Here is a 15,659-nt window from a genome sequence, read left to right as displayed (position 1 = left end):
GCCGATGCCCAAGCTGGACAAAGCCAGGGCAGCTCTGCCTGCCGTCAGCTGTGCGAGGGGCTGCCTTTCACTCCTAGCTATGCACCCTCCCAGGCTCCTGGCCCGCTTCCAGTCCAGGTAAGAAATGCCTGAAAATTGTTGCTGTTAGCCAGCCATTCTGTGATCTGCATGAAAAGAGTGAAATGACCTCGGGACTAGTCTCGGCACACAGCCATCTACCCACAAGCCGAAAAGCCTTGGTACTCACACCAAAGGCTGGCAGAAGTATTTTCTTGGCGGCTGCTCTTCACGGATGGGAGGCAGCAACAAGCTGATTCGCAGGAGCTCTTCTCGCTGCCTGCTGTCGGTAACAAGATCTTTATGAGGTGTTAACGTAAATTGAGTTGTTTTACTTTGAAACCAATCGCGGGCGATTTTCTGCACCACGATCTGTGGCAAAGGGGGTATTTACTGGTGATATCTTGTGGTGGTAGGAACAGGAGAAAGCCCTTTTCTCCTAGACTCTTATCCCCAAATGTTCTCTTTTCTGTGGTGCTGGGCTCTGCTGAAGCCACTCTCCCTGCAAGGAGGACCAGCAAAGCCATTCTGCCATGGGGATGCTGCAGGGCATCCTCCTGCCTGCTTCCTAGGTCTTCCTGTGGTGTACAAGCCTTCCAGCAGGCTGCACAGGCCCTTCCTTCAAAATTATTTTCAGTAGTATGTGGAGAAATTTGGAAGGAGTGTAGCCATGGAACCAAAGCTGAGGTCACCCATGACGGACAACATCATCCTTTAAACACCATCAGGCTATAATGCATGGGACTGTTTTTACCATGTACTGGGCTTTAAGGGCTTTGGGTAACAAGAAAAGCTTCAGTCTGAGTAATAAAAAAATGCCAAGGAGGGGACCCTGGTTGAAAATTGAAGGGCTCTTTCTGCCTGGCGATGAGGGCAGCTAATCTTGACACCATCCTGCAACTTGTTTCTGCTTTATTAGCCATGTCTGTGGCCTGTGAAATGCTACTTGGGAAAAGGGGAACCCATCTGTCGATGGAGATGTGGGAGGTTTACAGAAGTGTGCTTTGTATCTGCACATTGACAAGAGTATGCCCCTTGGAGTCCCCAGGCTTTTTTGTTTTCCCCTTAATTCTTAGAATTCCCCAGCATATCTTCTTCTGCCTGAATCTCACTAAATGACTTTCCTGCAGCCCTTTATCTTAGAGTTAGGTTTTTGTCTTGCTGGAAACTGGGGTTTCCATTTTAGGCATTGAGTTTCTAGTTGTACATCTAAAGAGAAATGATGTTCTCATCAGAGGCATTCCCCATCCCGGCCACAAGCGTTTCCTGTAGCAGTTTAGGCAGGCACCCAGGCTTTCTGGAATCCCTCACGAGAGCTCCTGGTTGACGGCAGCTAACCCAGACACTGAGGGTCCCATCAGCAAGCGTAGCAGGCTCCTCCAAGCAGGATAACTACCTGGCTGAGAGACAGGTCTGCTGGTACTCTTGCTGCTGACCGGTGACTCTCATGGTCAGAGGGTTTTCATCTCCAAGCCTTTGAACTGGCAAGTATTTTGCATAAATGGAGTAAAGTTCTAGGTGTAAGTTTTTGGGGTCAGAAGTCTTCTCAATGAGGTCCAAGGCAGTCTTCAGGTAGTGCTGAAGATGAGTGAGCTGGGCTGGCCAAAGGTACCAGTTGCAATGTCACATAAACTACCTTGCATCCTCCCTAATGCTTCCTTTAAAGGGCACAATGATTCAGTACCCTTCTCTCTGGTGTAGCAGAGCTCTCTTCAGCAGGTTGATCTGAGAATCTGCTCATGACTTGTCACCATGACCGTGGCTGGAGAATGGAGTGCCTCTGTCCATCGTGTGTTCTAAAACACACATAGATCCTTTTTCTTGCATCTTCTTCCCCCTCAACTGTTTGGAAGACTCATGACCACTGTGGGATTTTGAGAATAAAATTGTACTTTCCTGATTTCCCTCTAGCTCTGACTGAAGCACTGACTGACAGCATTAAGGTAACTTGTGATGCTGACTAAGCTCTTTCCCCCCCTTAATATTAGTATTGCTTAAGTAAAAATTGTTTACTGATGATTTCTTGCCAATAGCATTACAGTTGATACTGCTTCAAAGGTGCTGCAATGGTATCTTGGGTGATCAGATGAACATGGTAATAATGCTGGGAGGTACTTGACTGGGAGCTAAATACTGCTTTTGGAAATACTAAAATGATCAGTGCACCTAAGGAAAACAAACACCCTGCCCAGCAGTGGTAACATGCTTTAAACAAATGCATTCTGCAATAATGGGACACTTGTGCAGACCAATGCAACAGCCCCAGTTTCTAAACTGCTTGGAAAAGGTGACATGATGTTGGTTTAGGCTGAGAATAAATATGTGGGAGCCTATTGTGAGTTTATATTTGGATAATTTTTTGGAGGTCATCTGTGAGGATGAAGCCCTTAAACTCTCTCTGGGGAAAGGTACCACGTTACTCCCCCATTCCATCAGCCCTCCCTGCTGCTGCTGAGCACAGCCCAGGTCAGCTCACAGCTCTTGCTCCTACCTGAGGTATTGTTAAAGAGACACAAAGGATATAAAACCTTTGCAAAACATTTATTAAGCACTTGAATTCCCTGTGCCTTTCAAATGGACTGTTTATTAGAGCAGCTTTCATTAGGGAATGAACTTGAAGCACAGTTCAACAACTATTGCTCTTGATTGCAGGCTCCTAAATGCAGCTTGGTCTTAGAGCCTTCATTTTCCCATGGCTTGTTTTGGAGGTTTTTTTCCTTCTTCAAATGGCATCATGCATGTGGAATACTCTTACAGATCTGGATTACAGAGCATCCACTACAATTACTGAATCTGAAATTGTTGAGTGACACTCCTGAAAAATTTTACCTTCCCATTACTAAGGCAGCAGAGACTATGCACATGGTCCCAGTAAAGTAGGTCAATTTTAATAACCGTTTCTGCTTTGTGTTCATTCAGCATATTCTACAGGCCAAGCCCATTTTGCTCCATTCAACTCCTAACATTCATTAGACCTCTCTAAGGGAATTAATAGTCTCTGCCATAGTTTTTCAGGCCATCAGCCCTGTGTTTTATTTCACAGCATTCTTACCCACAGTTTTTACCTCTGGCTCACCTCCCCTGAATCAGGTCTTTAGCATGAGCGCAAAAGCAACGGACAGAGCTTGTGAGTCTGACTATAGTTGCCAAGGAGCAATTCACATTTGCTTGTTGCCTTTAGATAAAGACTGTACATGCAGCTCAAGTCAGAGTAGGACAAGGTGGGACACTGTGGTTATGTGTGGTCGCTGTTCTCAGAGGTGCTGCTCCCCTGAATAAAGGCACCCCAACCTACCTCCTGAGAGCTGCTGCCAGGACAAACAAACTTCAGATACCCACTTCCTCTTTACCTTCCCATCAGTCTCCCATCATCCCAGGCAGGAGCAACACAGCCTCCTGCAGCTGCACTTTCTGCATTTTCAGGAGAGGGGTTAACAGCACCGAACCTGCCTTGTCTCCTGTGCACATCTGCAGCCCCCCGCACATCTTCTCTGCAGGACCTACTCCAAGTGCTGAATTTATAAAACTCAAAGAGGGGGAAAAAAGTAAGCCTGGAGACTATGCTATGCCACTCCTTATTCCCTTCTGCACATGAAACCTGCTCCAGGAAGAGTTGGCTCTCTACTGTTATTGCTCCTTACTCCCCTCTCCCACCCCTTCAGGCCACAGTTAAGTCACCTTGGGTAATTCTGGAAAATACACATATCTTACAGCCCTGAAGCCATTTATAAATAGATTTTTATTTATAAAGTCAATTTACATAAAATATGATACTCTTCTTAAAAACTGCATATGTACAACATAAGAAATCCTAGCAAGTGCATACAAAAATGCCTTCAATACATTTTTTTTTTGAAACTTCAGTTTTCAGAAAGGTGGACCTTCACACTAGGCAAACTCAGACACCACGTTAAAACACAACATAACTTTACAGTCTTTTACCAAAGTGTTTGGGGAGAATAATTAAAAAAAAACCCCAAACACCTTTGCATGTGTATGCTCCCAAAACATTCCAGCTGATAGTGTTCAAGAACGAGTAGATAGGACCTGCTAAAAATAGAACCATCTCGTCCCTTTTTTCTAAGGTTTCTTGTACAAAAATAAGTCTTCATACACCAGTGTCCCTTTAGGCAGTTCAAGTTACATATAAAATAGAATCTGACATGATAGAAAATTCCCTACCCCTCCAGAAACAAGGAAGCATCAAGTGTTTCTAATTTTTTTTTTCTTTTCCACCCCTCCAAAGCAACACCAGCCAGCAGCGGCGGGGGAAAGCAGGTTCACTCGGGCATCCTCTCCGTGGGCCGGCAGCTCCCGGCGGGCAGGCGGAGCCGCTGTCCCCCGCAAGGAGCGGGACCCCGCAGTCCCATTGCACTTTCCACAGCCAGAAGACGACGGCTGAACCCGGCGAGAAAAGCAGCCAGCAGAGCCACGCCGGGGCGGAGATCAGTACTTTCGGGGGGATGCTGCCGCCGCCGAGACCGCGGGTGCCGATGTGCTGCGGGCTGAGCGCGGCTGCGGAGAGACGTGAGGAGAGCCCCGGTGGGTTCGTGCCCCGCTCCCCCGAGCGCCGGGGGAGGAAGCGGTGCCCCCTCCCCTCCGGCCGCCCCTCACCTCCCGCCGCGTCAGTAGCTCCCCAGCCAGCTGGTGAAGTCCAGCAGCTCCCGCTCCTCGGGGCTGAGCGCCGCGTCGTAGCCGCTCTCCTCGGAGGAGCACGGCGAGCCGGGCGCGGAGGAGGCGAAGGAGGGAGAAGCGGAGGAGTAGCCGCCGCCGCCGCCGCCGCCAACTTCCCCGACGGCCACTCGCCCGCGGCCGTCGGGGAAAGAGGCGGCGGCGTCGTGCTCGTCGAGGAGCCGCTGCAGGGCGCGGATGTACTCGACGGCGGAGCGGAGGGTCTCCACCTTGCTCATCTTCTTGCTGGCGGCGCCGTGGGGGACGTGCTGGCGGAGGGCGGCGAAGCCCAGGTTGACGAGCCGCACGCGGTTGCGCTCCCGCTCGTTCCGCCGGGCCACGGCGGCCGCCGCCGCCGTCCCGGTGCCCGGCAGGGCGGCGAAGGCCAGGCGGCGCTTACAACGCAGCAGCTCGGGGGAGGCGGGCCGCCGGCGGCCGCGGGGTGCGGCGGGGGGCAGCGGCGGCAGAGCCCCGCCGTTCATCGCCGGGCGGCCACGGTGGCGGCGGGCGGGATAAAAAGAAAAAAAAAAAAAAAACACACAAAAAAAAACCCCCAAAAACCAAAGCAACAATCAAAACTTTAGAAATAATTAAAAAACAAATGTTCAAAACTAAAATTTAAAGCGAGACAAAGGAGGCGGGGGTGGGCAGCGCGGGGCAGTTCACCCCCATGCCCGTGCTCTCCCGCCGCCGCTCCGCGCCTCTGCGGCGGGTCCCGCTGCCGGCCGGCCCCTTATCAACGCGCCGCCGCCGCCGCCGCCGCTCGCGGGCCCCCGCCGGCCGCACGCGCCGCGCGCGCCGCGCCACGCGCGCCCGCCGCCGCCGCGCCCCCGCCCGCGCCCTCCCCCGCGCGCGCACCCGCCCCCGCGCGCGCCCGGCGCGTGGCGCCGCCGGCTGCCGCCCCCCCCCACCACCTCCCCTCACACACACACACGCACACACACACACACACAGGTCCGCGGACCTGCTGCAACCCTCCCCTCAAATCACCGCCCCTGCCCTGGCAGTTTTCAACGTTTTATTTTAATTTAGTTTTTATTCTTACTCGGGGGTGGGGCCGCACTCTCGCCCCGCCTCCCCCGCACCTCGCGGCGGGCGCTCGGCAGCAGCAGCCGGGCCTCCCCGCTGCCCTCGGTGCGGCGGAGGCCCCGCGTCCTGTCCCTTCAGATGTGCCACCAGCCCGGCCCCTCCCCACACCGGTACCCCGCCCGCCCGGCAGCGCGGCTGTCCCAGCGCTTTCCCTGCGGAGCGCAGGGTGCCCGCACCTGGCTGCCGGTCCGTGCTTGCCTGACACGCCGGGGCTCTGCTTTGGTACATCCACCAAAAATGTATAATAACAAAGAATTATAATAATGGCGTGGGTTCTCTTACCAACGCTGTTCTCCGCAGACCGGCTTTTTGGGCTTCAATGCGAGTTTCAAGGATAAAGGCATGGAGGCAAGAAGGAAATAGCAAAGTTTTTGTAGCTTGGGGGTTGCAGCCTGGCTTCTCTCTGCCATGCCAAGCAATCCTCCTTGGCTCTCCGTCAAGCAAGCCATTCTTCCAGCTGTGGTGGGAAGAGCAGCAGGGCAAGGTGCATTCTGATATCTGGGAGGACAAAGGAGCATCCTCTTGGTGTCCTAGAACTTGTGGGAAGAAATAACTTGCATGGTATTTTGCTCCAAGATAGATGGAGAGGGAGATACATGAACCCACTGCCCTGGGGCTGTGTCTACTCTTGGCTTCAGTACACCTGCATGATGTGCTGTCCTCAGGGCTTTGCTCCCACCCAGGCTTTAAAAAAAAATATTTAAAAAATCCAACACTGTGTGGCAGTTCAGTTACAGGGCTTGACTTTTTGGGGGTGAACATAACCCAATGTCAGGAAAATGCTCCAAGCTGGTGTCTTTGGCATCAACTTGGTTGTGGGGATGTCATCACATGGACAGGTGCCAGCAAGGCTCTGCAGCACGCTTTGGATACCAAAGGGTCTGTATTCCCCTGGCTGCCCTGAACCAAATTGCTGCTGGTGCTCAGGTGTATCTCAGCCAAAAATGGTAGTTCAAAGAGCTATCCTTGATGTGACACGAAGGGGGCTTTTTTTGTACTTGTGTGGGGCATTCAGGGAACAGCAAGGCTCCATTATGTTGAAAGAGAAATATTTTCCTTGGAGATTGGTTGCAATGGCAGTGGCTTGAAGGTGCCAGCCCCACTGCAGTCTCACAGGCAGCTGAGCTGAAATTCCTGACAGTAAGGATCCTGTGAGCACTTTAATTTTCTGGTAGCCAAGCACACAGGAGCCTTAGCACCCAAATTCAGCAGCTCCTGGGACATTCTTGGCCCTGCTATAGACCTGGGGGCAAAGCAATGAGCAGCCCTACAGCTTCTCTGAAGGACTTGACCCGAGAGGAGCAGCTCATGGCACTTGTGGACTCCCAGGAGCGCTGGGGAGCTGCTTGTGCCTTGCTGGGAGTGCACAGGTTGCTTGCTGAGCTCAGGCCATGGCATGCACTTGTCTCCAGCATCTGCAAAACTGCCCTGGATGGAGCAAGGGGCTTCCCTTGTGCTTGCTGTCAGATATAGCTTAGTCAGTAGGAGCATTACTTCAAGAGGAGTAATACTGATGTTGTTTCATTACCTCGTCTCTAATTTCTGCTGAAAACCTTTCACACAGGAAAGGGGAAGCTGCTGCCCTTGAAACTTTTCAAGAGAAAGCCTTCTGTATTGAAGTGCCACACTCAAGAGTAATAACTGGATTTTTATCATACAAAAATAACTGCAGGGAGTTTTTTCACTAATAACGCACACCAGTAAACCCAGTCTCAAGAGAGAGCACACAGCCTTCAGCCACAGAGATTCTACACTCCGCTCAGGGATGAGCTTGACTTGTCCAAATTGGCTTTAGGGCTGCTGATGTTTCCAGCCAGATGTGGCCATCGGGTCTGGGCCTGAGTACAACACACAGCAAGTGCTTACATTTTCCTAGCAGTGCAGCTGGCTTCTCAACAGTCTGCAGGAAGGTAGGTGGGGAGGTATATCTTGTACTCAGACAAATGCAATCTCCTTTGAAATCTCTTTATAAAGTTAATGACTATGTAAGGATCCAGTAGAACAAGACATCATTAAACACTGTCTGTGTTCACAATCAACTTCCTGATCATAATCTGGGGAGAGAGAGCATCCAGCAATGTGCTACCCATCCCCAGAGACTGGGGAGAAGAAATTCTCCTCTCCTGCAGCAGGTAAGGCAAATATGCATGGTAACTGCATGGTTGGTGTGGACACCTTGCAGCTCCATGTGGCTTCAGCCAGTGTGCTGCAAGGTGGCCAAACGATCCTCGGGAAGAAGGGAAAAGAGCTCTGGAAAGGGCCTCTACACTACACGTTAGTTCTTGCACCTGCCAAAGGTGAGAGCAAAGCACTGCCCCTGGCTTGGCACATGCAGGAAGACTGCTGGGTCAGTCCTGGTGCCACCAATGCATTACAGCCAGCTGACACGAGCTTTTTAGGGTATTTTACCAAAACTTTCAGGATTTCAGTGGAAAGCAATGGAGATCCAGTTGCAATAAAGCTTGGGAGGATGAATGTGAGAAATAAAGGGTGATGGGCAGTTAAGCAGCCCTGTTCTTGGTGAGCCTGTTTACCAGGCTGGGCTGTGCTCACACTGGTTTTGCCAGGAGCAGGGCTACATGGGGCAGGGCTTGCACTGTGTCTTCAGGTCTATCACCTGCACAGCTGGCTCCTGGGCAGTTATGGTTTGCAATTAGATAGCATGTGAAAAAGAAAAAGTAATTTAACTTGAGTAGGGCACTGTGCTTTAGAGCTATGAGTGCGGTTCTTTCACTTTCAGCGGAGAAAGAAGTTCATTTGAGTTTATTCTTTGAAGGGAGCTCCCTGTCTTCAGCTTATGCTCTTTTGTAATGTAATCTTTCTCTGGCTTGATGAACTATTTTTAATAACTCTTCTGACATTTTATTTGCTCACCTATAATAATTTCAAATTGCCTGGGAATCACTAGAGAATTTCTGAGATACACTTTGAAAATAATAATAAGTAAAGAAGTGCTTTGGAAATATGATGATTTCTTTCTGGTTTTGTGTCTTCCAAGGCAGCCTCCAGCCAGCCTTGTTCCCATTCACAGTGGAGTTGTATAGTGCATCTGAAGCTTGGCAAAGCCCAGCACCCTGCCCCCCCTCCTTTCCTCCTCTCTTTCCTTTCTTGAAAAGAGATGGCCCCGGGTTTAAAAGTTGATTTTTAGCTTTGATTGTGTGTATGTGCTATATGAATGCTAAGCAGCCTTTACAATGCATCCTTGTGATGTGCCCGGGAAGGCAGACGCAGGCTGTGAGGTCTGCCTGGCTGCGGTGCAGTTTGATATGGACATGTTTTATTTACGAGCAAGCTTTAGGGTGAATCCAGCCGTGTTACGGGCAGTAGCTGAGGGACCAAATGGGCTGAGCCACTGACTCTTGTAAATCTGACACACTGGGAGCTGCTTTCTGTTGTGGGGGAGAGGCATTTTCCCCAATGGTGCTGTGGGCTGGAAAGGGAGGAGGCTTCTGAGAGGTAGCAGGGACATGGCACAAGTGTGTCCTGCCTGGATGATGGGTGTAGTTTTGCCTCCTGGGTGACATCCTCCTTCTTGCTTGCAGCCCATCCTTTCTCAGGAGCATGAATAGCAGTGCTCCAAAGCCAAGGGGGAAGTTTCTCTTCCCTGCTGCATTGACAGAGTTCAAGCAGCTGAGGCTGGGGTGCTGCTGTTCCATCACTGGTGGCTGCACTGATGGAGTGAGAGCCAGAAAAGTGGATGTCAAGAAAGCATCAGTATGAATTCAGCCTCTTCTCCATTTGTTTTTAGTGCCCCAAGTTCACCCCACACATCATATCCCCCACACATCAAATGCCCCAGCTCTTTCAGAACATCTCTCTGACAGAGTGGGCATTGTTTCCCTCCAGTTCAGAAGAGGGTTAGGAGTTTATGGCTTTGCAAAAAAATATGATCTGGCTTTGTTCCCTTTTTTAAATCAACCCTTCCCTCCTGGATGAGATCGCACATCCCTCTGAGACCCATGCAGCTGGGGATGAGGTTTTTCATAACAGAAATCTGCAAGCTGCTACAAGGCTAGAAAGAGAGCATCTGTGCTCCCTGGGGTATTTTCAGACTCACTACCATCTTTCCATGCTCCAGCTGATAACCAGAGATAAGGCAGGAAGCCACAGGCAGGAGCTGTGGTCACCTGTGGTTTTTGCACCGCTTTGGGAGTGATAAGTTGGGCTCTTGCAAAGGGAATCAATTGATGAAACCTGCCAGGGTGGGCAGGAGGCCGAGTCTTGCTGGAAAAGCCATGCTGCCATCCATGCTGGCTGTGAGGGTGGTTCCCTGGCATGCCACCAGCCCTGCCTCTCTTCCCGCTGGGATGAGGTTGAGGGGACACCCTGCTTCTCACCTCTCTGGGCAGAGAGGTAGGTGAGTGCCTGCTGAGGCAGGTGTGTGCCAACAACAGGGCACCCAGGGGAAGTTTAATCCCATAGAAAGTGAAGTGTTGCACAGATTGCTTTGTTGATGGGCACAGATAGGATGAGCACACAGAGTCCCCTGTTCTCTTTCAGCAGTGCCCTTCCATCTACCAAATGTGCTTTCCTTAATCACAGCCCAACATCTTAATATCCCAGCTCTACTGATGCTCCTGCTTTCTTTTGGGTGAGGGAGTGACTTTTCTTTTGGCTTTTGTGAATGTGAGGCAGCAACTCCTTTTGCTCTTGTTATTTTTGTGATGTTAGAAATCCACATATGCTGTGCCACAAACAGGAAACTTTCAAGGCATACCTGTATGGGATAATGGGTAAAAGAGAGGAAAAAGAAACAGCAGAAAATCCCTCCACCCATGCCCAGCAGGCAGAGCAGTGAGTGGAGGGTGGGCACAAAGGTGGGCACCAAGCACTGCAGGTGGGAGAAGCATCAGAAGACATGGTCAAGCTACTCAGGAATAGTAATTTTCAGACAAAACAGAGGAAGGAGCTGTTTAAACACAGGTGTTGGAAGTTACAGACCTGCTTTCAGAGCTCCGTGAGTCAGTGAAGGTACCAGTTTTTATGGCTGGGGACAAAAGAAGTCAGGGCATCTTTTGTGGGAAAACTAGCAGCCCTTCCAAGGCGTGTAGATGACGAATTTGGGACCTCTCAGGTGGACATGAAGTGAGGTGCGAGGCTTCTGCAGAAACTGGGGAGGGTTTTATAGAACTGGGGAGGGAAATGCCGTTCAGAAAGTCCACGTCGATTATCTAGCCCTTCGGGAAAGGGTTCTGCTGGCCTGTGGGGACCTCTAGTGTGAGACTTGGCTTCGCACAGGAGTCTGCGGTGGCAGGTGTTTAGGACTGGAGAAGGAAGTGGGGTCCAGCGGGAAACGGAGAGGGGGCTCCATGGTTTTCTCCTGTCCGCCACTGTGAAACAGGCTCCGGGGGTGCTCAGGGCAGGTGACACGCTGACTGTCGCTCGTGGCTGGGTGACGTGGCTTTGTGTTGCACACAGAGCTGTGCTCATATTTTCTTGCAGCCCTTCCAGGTTTAGCCTGTAACCCCACCGGTGGGTCAGCTCTGTTATTTTTGTATCAGGGATCCTTCCCCTTGAAAATGCAGGTCACAACACCCTCGTCTGTCCTTTCGTACCAGAAGAAATGATGGGTGCCCACAGTTCTGAATTCCAACACGATCTCACAGTGACAATGACTCTGACAGTGTCTTATAAGTCATTTTCCCCACCTGGTCTGTTCCCAGGGGTCCTGCTCCTGAACATGGGTGGCTTGGCATCAGCTGCCTCACTAGCCTGTTGTCCTCTCCCCACTGCCCTCCTGCTCTGCTGTCTATCCATAGATTTTCTTCAGATGTTCTCCAGCTGGTGGCCAGAGGAGGAAGGTCTCTGTCTGCACGTGTGTCTCCTCCTGGGCATCAAGGCAGGGACCTGTGAGCCATGGGGATACCTGTTTTTGGCACTGTCTGTGGCAGCTCTCATTGGTGTCTCGGGAGGATAATCTGCAGGAAAGTTTGCAAGAAAGCTAGTGATGTAGTCAGAAAATCATTATATGCTTTTCCACATGCTCATGGCTTTCTCTTCTCTTTGCTTTACAAAATGCATCTTCCTTCCTTTTTTCACTCCTCTCCTCCTCCTTCTTTGTCATGTTCCTGTTACTGCAGTTACTGTTGTGGGATGGTTTCACTTTTTTACTCCCTTTGTTTGCCACCTGATGGGAGTGCAATTATTCACCTATTCACCAGTCTGGTTCCAAAAGTAAGGATAATTAAGGCACTCAGTCATTCAGGCTCACTTTGGCCAGATCCATCTTGAGACTTCTTTGTGATTTACTTTTAAGAAATGTGCGTTCAGGAGACAGCTGGTTGTGAAGACCAGAAATCACCTGAGTCTTCTGCAGCCGCAGGTCCATGGAATCTTCAGTGCTAGGAGAGGAGAAAGGAAGAGTCAAAATGTCCATGGACAGTGAGGGTCTCCTGAGCAGGGGGTTATATGTTAATATAAACAATTTCCTGAATAAAATACTACCAAATGTGCTTTTTCCCTTTATCTGCAAATGCAAGTTCTAATAGAGACTCAGCCAAAGGTTATTGCCATGTGGCGCTTTTACATGGGGAGAGAAGACTCTTACACAGATCTGTTTGGGGGAGGGGGTTAATCTCTGCTTTAAACAATAGGTTATTTTTTTTAAATAATGTCTTCCTAAATATATTATTTATGTATAATATGGAAAAATGTTATTGAAAATGTTCGTTTAGCAAAACTGCAACCCAGTGAAAGTCAAAATCGGGATATATTGACACTGACTCTTGACTAAACAGTTTTTTTTTTAAGGAACTTTGCTCCAAACTCCAAGAAAGGTTTTCTGTATGCCTTTCCTTCTTTCCCAGCAGGCTTTGTGGGAGCTGACAGCAGCTGACTGAGAGCCTGTGCAGAAGATGACTGCCCCAAAGAGGACTTAATAATCAGGCAGGAGGAGGTGCATCAGCACGTGGTGGGGACTCCACTTCCTGAGAGGCCCCACTGTGGCCATGCCTCCCTTTGGTGGAAACCCAGGCTTTATCAAGAGCTGGAGGGACCAACGGCCATCTCTCTCTGGGGACAAGCTGCCATGGAACTGAGGTGTGGGATGAGGACCACCAAGTGCCAGCTGCTGGTGACCAGCCTCTGTGTCATGGTGAGCAGGCAGGTTTGGGGGGATCTCTGCAGAACTGAGGTGAGCTGTTGCCTTTTCCATCCCCACTCCGAGAGGGGATGGTTTTCCCACGTTCTGTTTTTGGTGGGTGGAGGGCAAGCACAGCCAACTGCCTGAGTTATCATTGCACCATGGGCGGTTATCGCTGGCTACCAGCATCCCCCCCCTCCTCTGATAGACTTCTGGTTTCTCAAGGCTGTCACACCACTGCAGCTCTTTCACAACTCAGCAGCTTCCTCCAAGAAGAAAGAAAAGGTGGCTGCTGGCTGCATGTGTGGGAGCAAAAAAGATATTTGCTTCTGTCTCCTTGAAGCAAAAGAGAGATGATGGACCTGCTGCAGTCATGCTTACTGCTGGGAGGGTGGTGGACTGCAGGTGGGATCAGTGAGGATATGAAACCATAAGGCTTTGGTGGAAGTGTGTATGAGAAAAATATGGATCAGCACTGCAAAGTGAAAGCAATTCTAGGGACTCTTTATCAGCTTTTGAAGCAAATTCAAGGGGAGTTTCTGGACATCTGCTGTTAGAGCTGATGGGAAATGGTAGAAACTGGAGAACACTTCTTGTGGATGCTTTGACTTGTATGTTCTTGTTGCCTTTTCACTTCATCAAAACTTGTCTGCATAAAAAAAAAGAATAATAACAACAATAATAACAATAATCTGTATTTAGTTCAAAGAGGGTTAGTGGCTTGTTAAGAGTTATTAAAAAGTAATACCTTATTTTGGGCCACAAATAAAGTCTGTAGTTTTTCCAGAGTTCAACATTCCAAGACTGCAGTTCTCTCTTCCAAATAACAGAATATGCCACTTGGAGGAAATTAAAGGAGGATTGGTACTAAGCATGTTTAGAGGAGACATTAAGGCACAGCTGCTGTGATGGTTAGAATCACATTCTCGCTGTTGGGAGGATTTTAGACTGGCGTTTCTCAGAAATCTGAGCTAACTGGTGTTTCACTTAATATTTTGCTGGGTGTGGGTCAAGATACGCAGTAATGCAGTCTGAATGATCAGAAGGTGCCACAAATTAGGCTAGACAAAATGCTATGGTTTGGATGGATTTAGTCTCTGAGACCGTAAGCCTCCAGCAAAAGCTATTAGAAAATGTCACACAGTGGGGATTATGTTGAGATCACATTGTCACATTTGACACAGGTATAGCTGCCTCATGTTTCCCTATTGTAAAGGCACAAAATGATGAAGCCTTATCTTCAGAGCTAGGAGCAGCCTTGCATTTTGTATTTTCCAGGCTCATTGCACTAGATTTGGAGTTCATTTCGCCGCTGGTGTGGTGCCTTTGTCCCAGCTCTGCCACCAGTCATGCTGAAAGGAGCCCAGCCCTAGAGCCAGGTGCCATCAGAAATGTCCCTCTCCATCACCTGGAGAAGTATGGACATGCAAGTAGTTACTCCATACCTTAGGCATACTGGTGCTCTCAGGGGTGGGACAGAAACAGACAACACCTTGAAGAGACAGAAACCAGCACACACAACTTAGAGTAGTACAGGACTCAGATCTTTGCACTCTGCCATAGGAAACAGAGCCAACAGCAGGCAATGAGACTGGCACTGCAAAGAGCAGAGCAGAAAACTTCACCCCTGCTCAAAACCCCCATCGAAGCTGGCAGCCCTCACAGCCACACATGCACAGTCTGCAGAGTGAGGTGGCACTGCACAGGTGTGCTGCAAGAGCATCAGTCCTCCCAGTTTTCTTCATGTGATGGGAATTTAATCCATAGGCACTGGCCAAGAGACTGTGGGCTGCACAGTGTCACATGTACTCGTTATGCAAGACAGAAAAACAGCTTTAGTATTTTTAATTGTCTGGGGTTTGTACTTTTATGTGCATTTTGGGGTACATGTGGTGGTCTGTGGATGATGAGACTGGCTGCATTTGCATGGGGCTCGGGAGTATCCAGATACACCTCAAACCTTTGTGTGCAGCCAGCTCTTGCTTTGTAAATCCCTTCCTGAAACCCTTCTTTTCCAGCTGCTGGGGCTCTCTATCGCCACGCTGAGCACAGTCACCCACTATGAGCTCCGTTTCACCCTCATTAGCAATGTCTCCCTGGACAACAATGCCTACAAGGTCATCCACCACACAGGTATGTTGTGGTCACATCCCAGTGACACCTTTGGGGATACCAGGAGTTGCAAAATTCCTTAAAGCTATAGAAGAAAATTCAGGGGTATCTCAAGAGAAGGAAGGGGAGGAAGGGTTTTGAAGGATGCATTAGGACCAACACAGTCCCACAGGCACTTTCTTTCTCCACATCAGACCTGCATGCCTGTAACCAAAGGATGCTGTGGGTACATGGGGTGCTCAGGTGCTTCTGTGTTTCCACCTCTATTCTCTGACCCCTGTGCTGTGGTAAGAGCTCAGGAGGAGCTCCTCAGTCACTAAAAGTGTGCTGGGGCTGGAAGGAGACTGGAAGAACAAGGAGAGGAACTACAGGAGTTGAGGCAGAACATAGAGAATTGAGGCTGGGAGGAGAAATGCATGGCAGCACCTCGAGCTTTTCTGAGGAAATCTGTGGTATTTTCGCTTTCACAAGGGAGAAGTATAACCTGAGTCTCAGGTACAAGGCTAGAGCAAAGATAGCCCAGGTACTAAAATGCCCTGTTCACCACTTCTACACTTGCATCTGCTGCTTCTCCTGAGCTGCACTCTGGGCTTAAACACACTCTTATCATCTCAAGATCCAGTTCTCAATTTCAATTTAACAGGGCAGG

The 15,659-nt window shown here is 49.8% G+C and overlaps 2 protein-coding genes across 2 annotated transcripts in view; one reads left to right on the top strand and one right to left on the bottom strand.

The window, feature by feature from the left end:
- Positions 1-3,777: 3,777 nt before the first annotated feature.
- On the bottom strand, positions 3,778-5,526 carry ASCL2 (achaete-scute family bHLH transcription factor 2). The gene is made up of 2 exons (XM_030273928.4): positions 4,672-5,526; positions 3,778-4,572 (listed from the first exon to the last, which is right to left on the bottom strand). The coding sequence occupies exon 1, from the start codon at positions 5,208-5,210 to the stop codon at positions 4,683-4,685; it is 528 nt and encodes a 175-aa protein (XP_030129788.4). The 5' UTR covers positions 5,211-5,526; the 3' UTR covers positions 3,778-4,572; positions 4,672-4,682.
- A 6,966-nt stretch (positions 5,527-12,492) lies between these two features.
- Positions 12,493-15,659, top strand: part of TSPAN32 (tetraspanin 32) — a 28,909-nt gene continuing 25,742 nt past the window's right edge. The window contains exons 1-2 of the mRNA XM_002198070.6: positions 12,493-12,910; positions 14,917-15,031. Of these exons, the coding sequence (XP_002198106.5) occupies positions 12,845-12,910; positions 14,917-15,031 (181 nt within the window). The 5' untranslated portion in view covers positions 12,493-12,844. The remainder of the gene's footprint in view (positions 12,911-14,916; positions 15,032-15,659) is intronic.

The sequence above is a fragment of the Taeniopygia guttata genome, chromosome 5 (assembly GCF_048771995.1).
Source record: "Taeniopygia guttata chromosome 5, bTaeGut7.mat, whole genome shotgun sequence".
Classification (NCBI taxonomy): Eukaryota; Metazoa; Chordata; class Aves; order Passeriformes; family Estrildidae; genus Taeniopygia; species Taeniopygia guttata.
This window is presented reverse-complemented; position numbering and strand designations above follow the sequence as displayed.

Coding starts and splice junctions, on each gene's coding strand:
- ASCL2 (XM_030273928.4), bottom strand. CDS start 5,210: ATGAACGGCGGGGCTCTGCCGCCGCTGCCCCCCGCCGCACCCCGCGGC.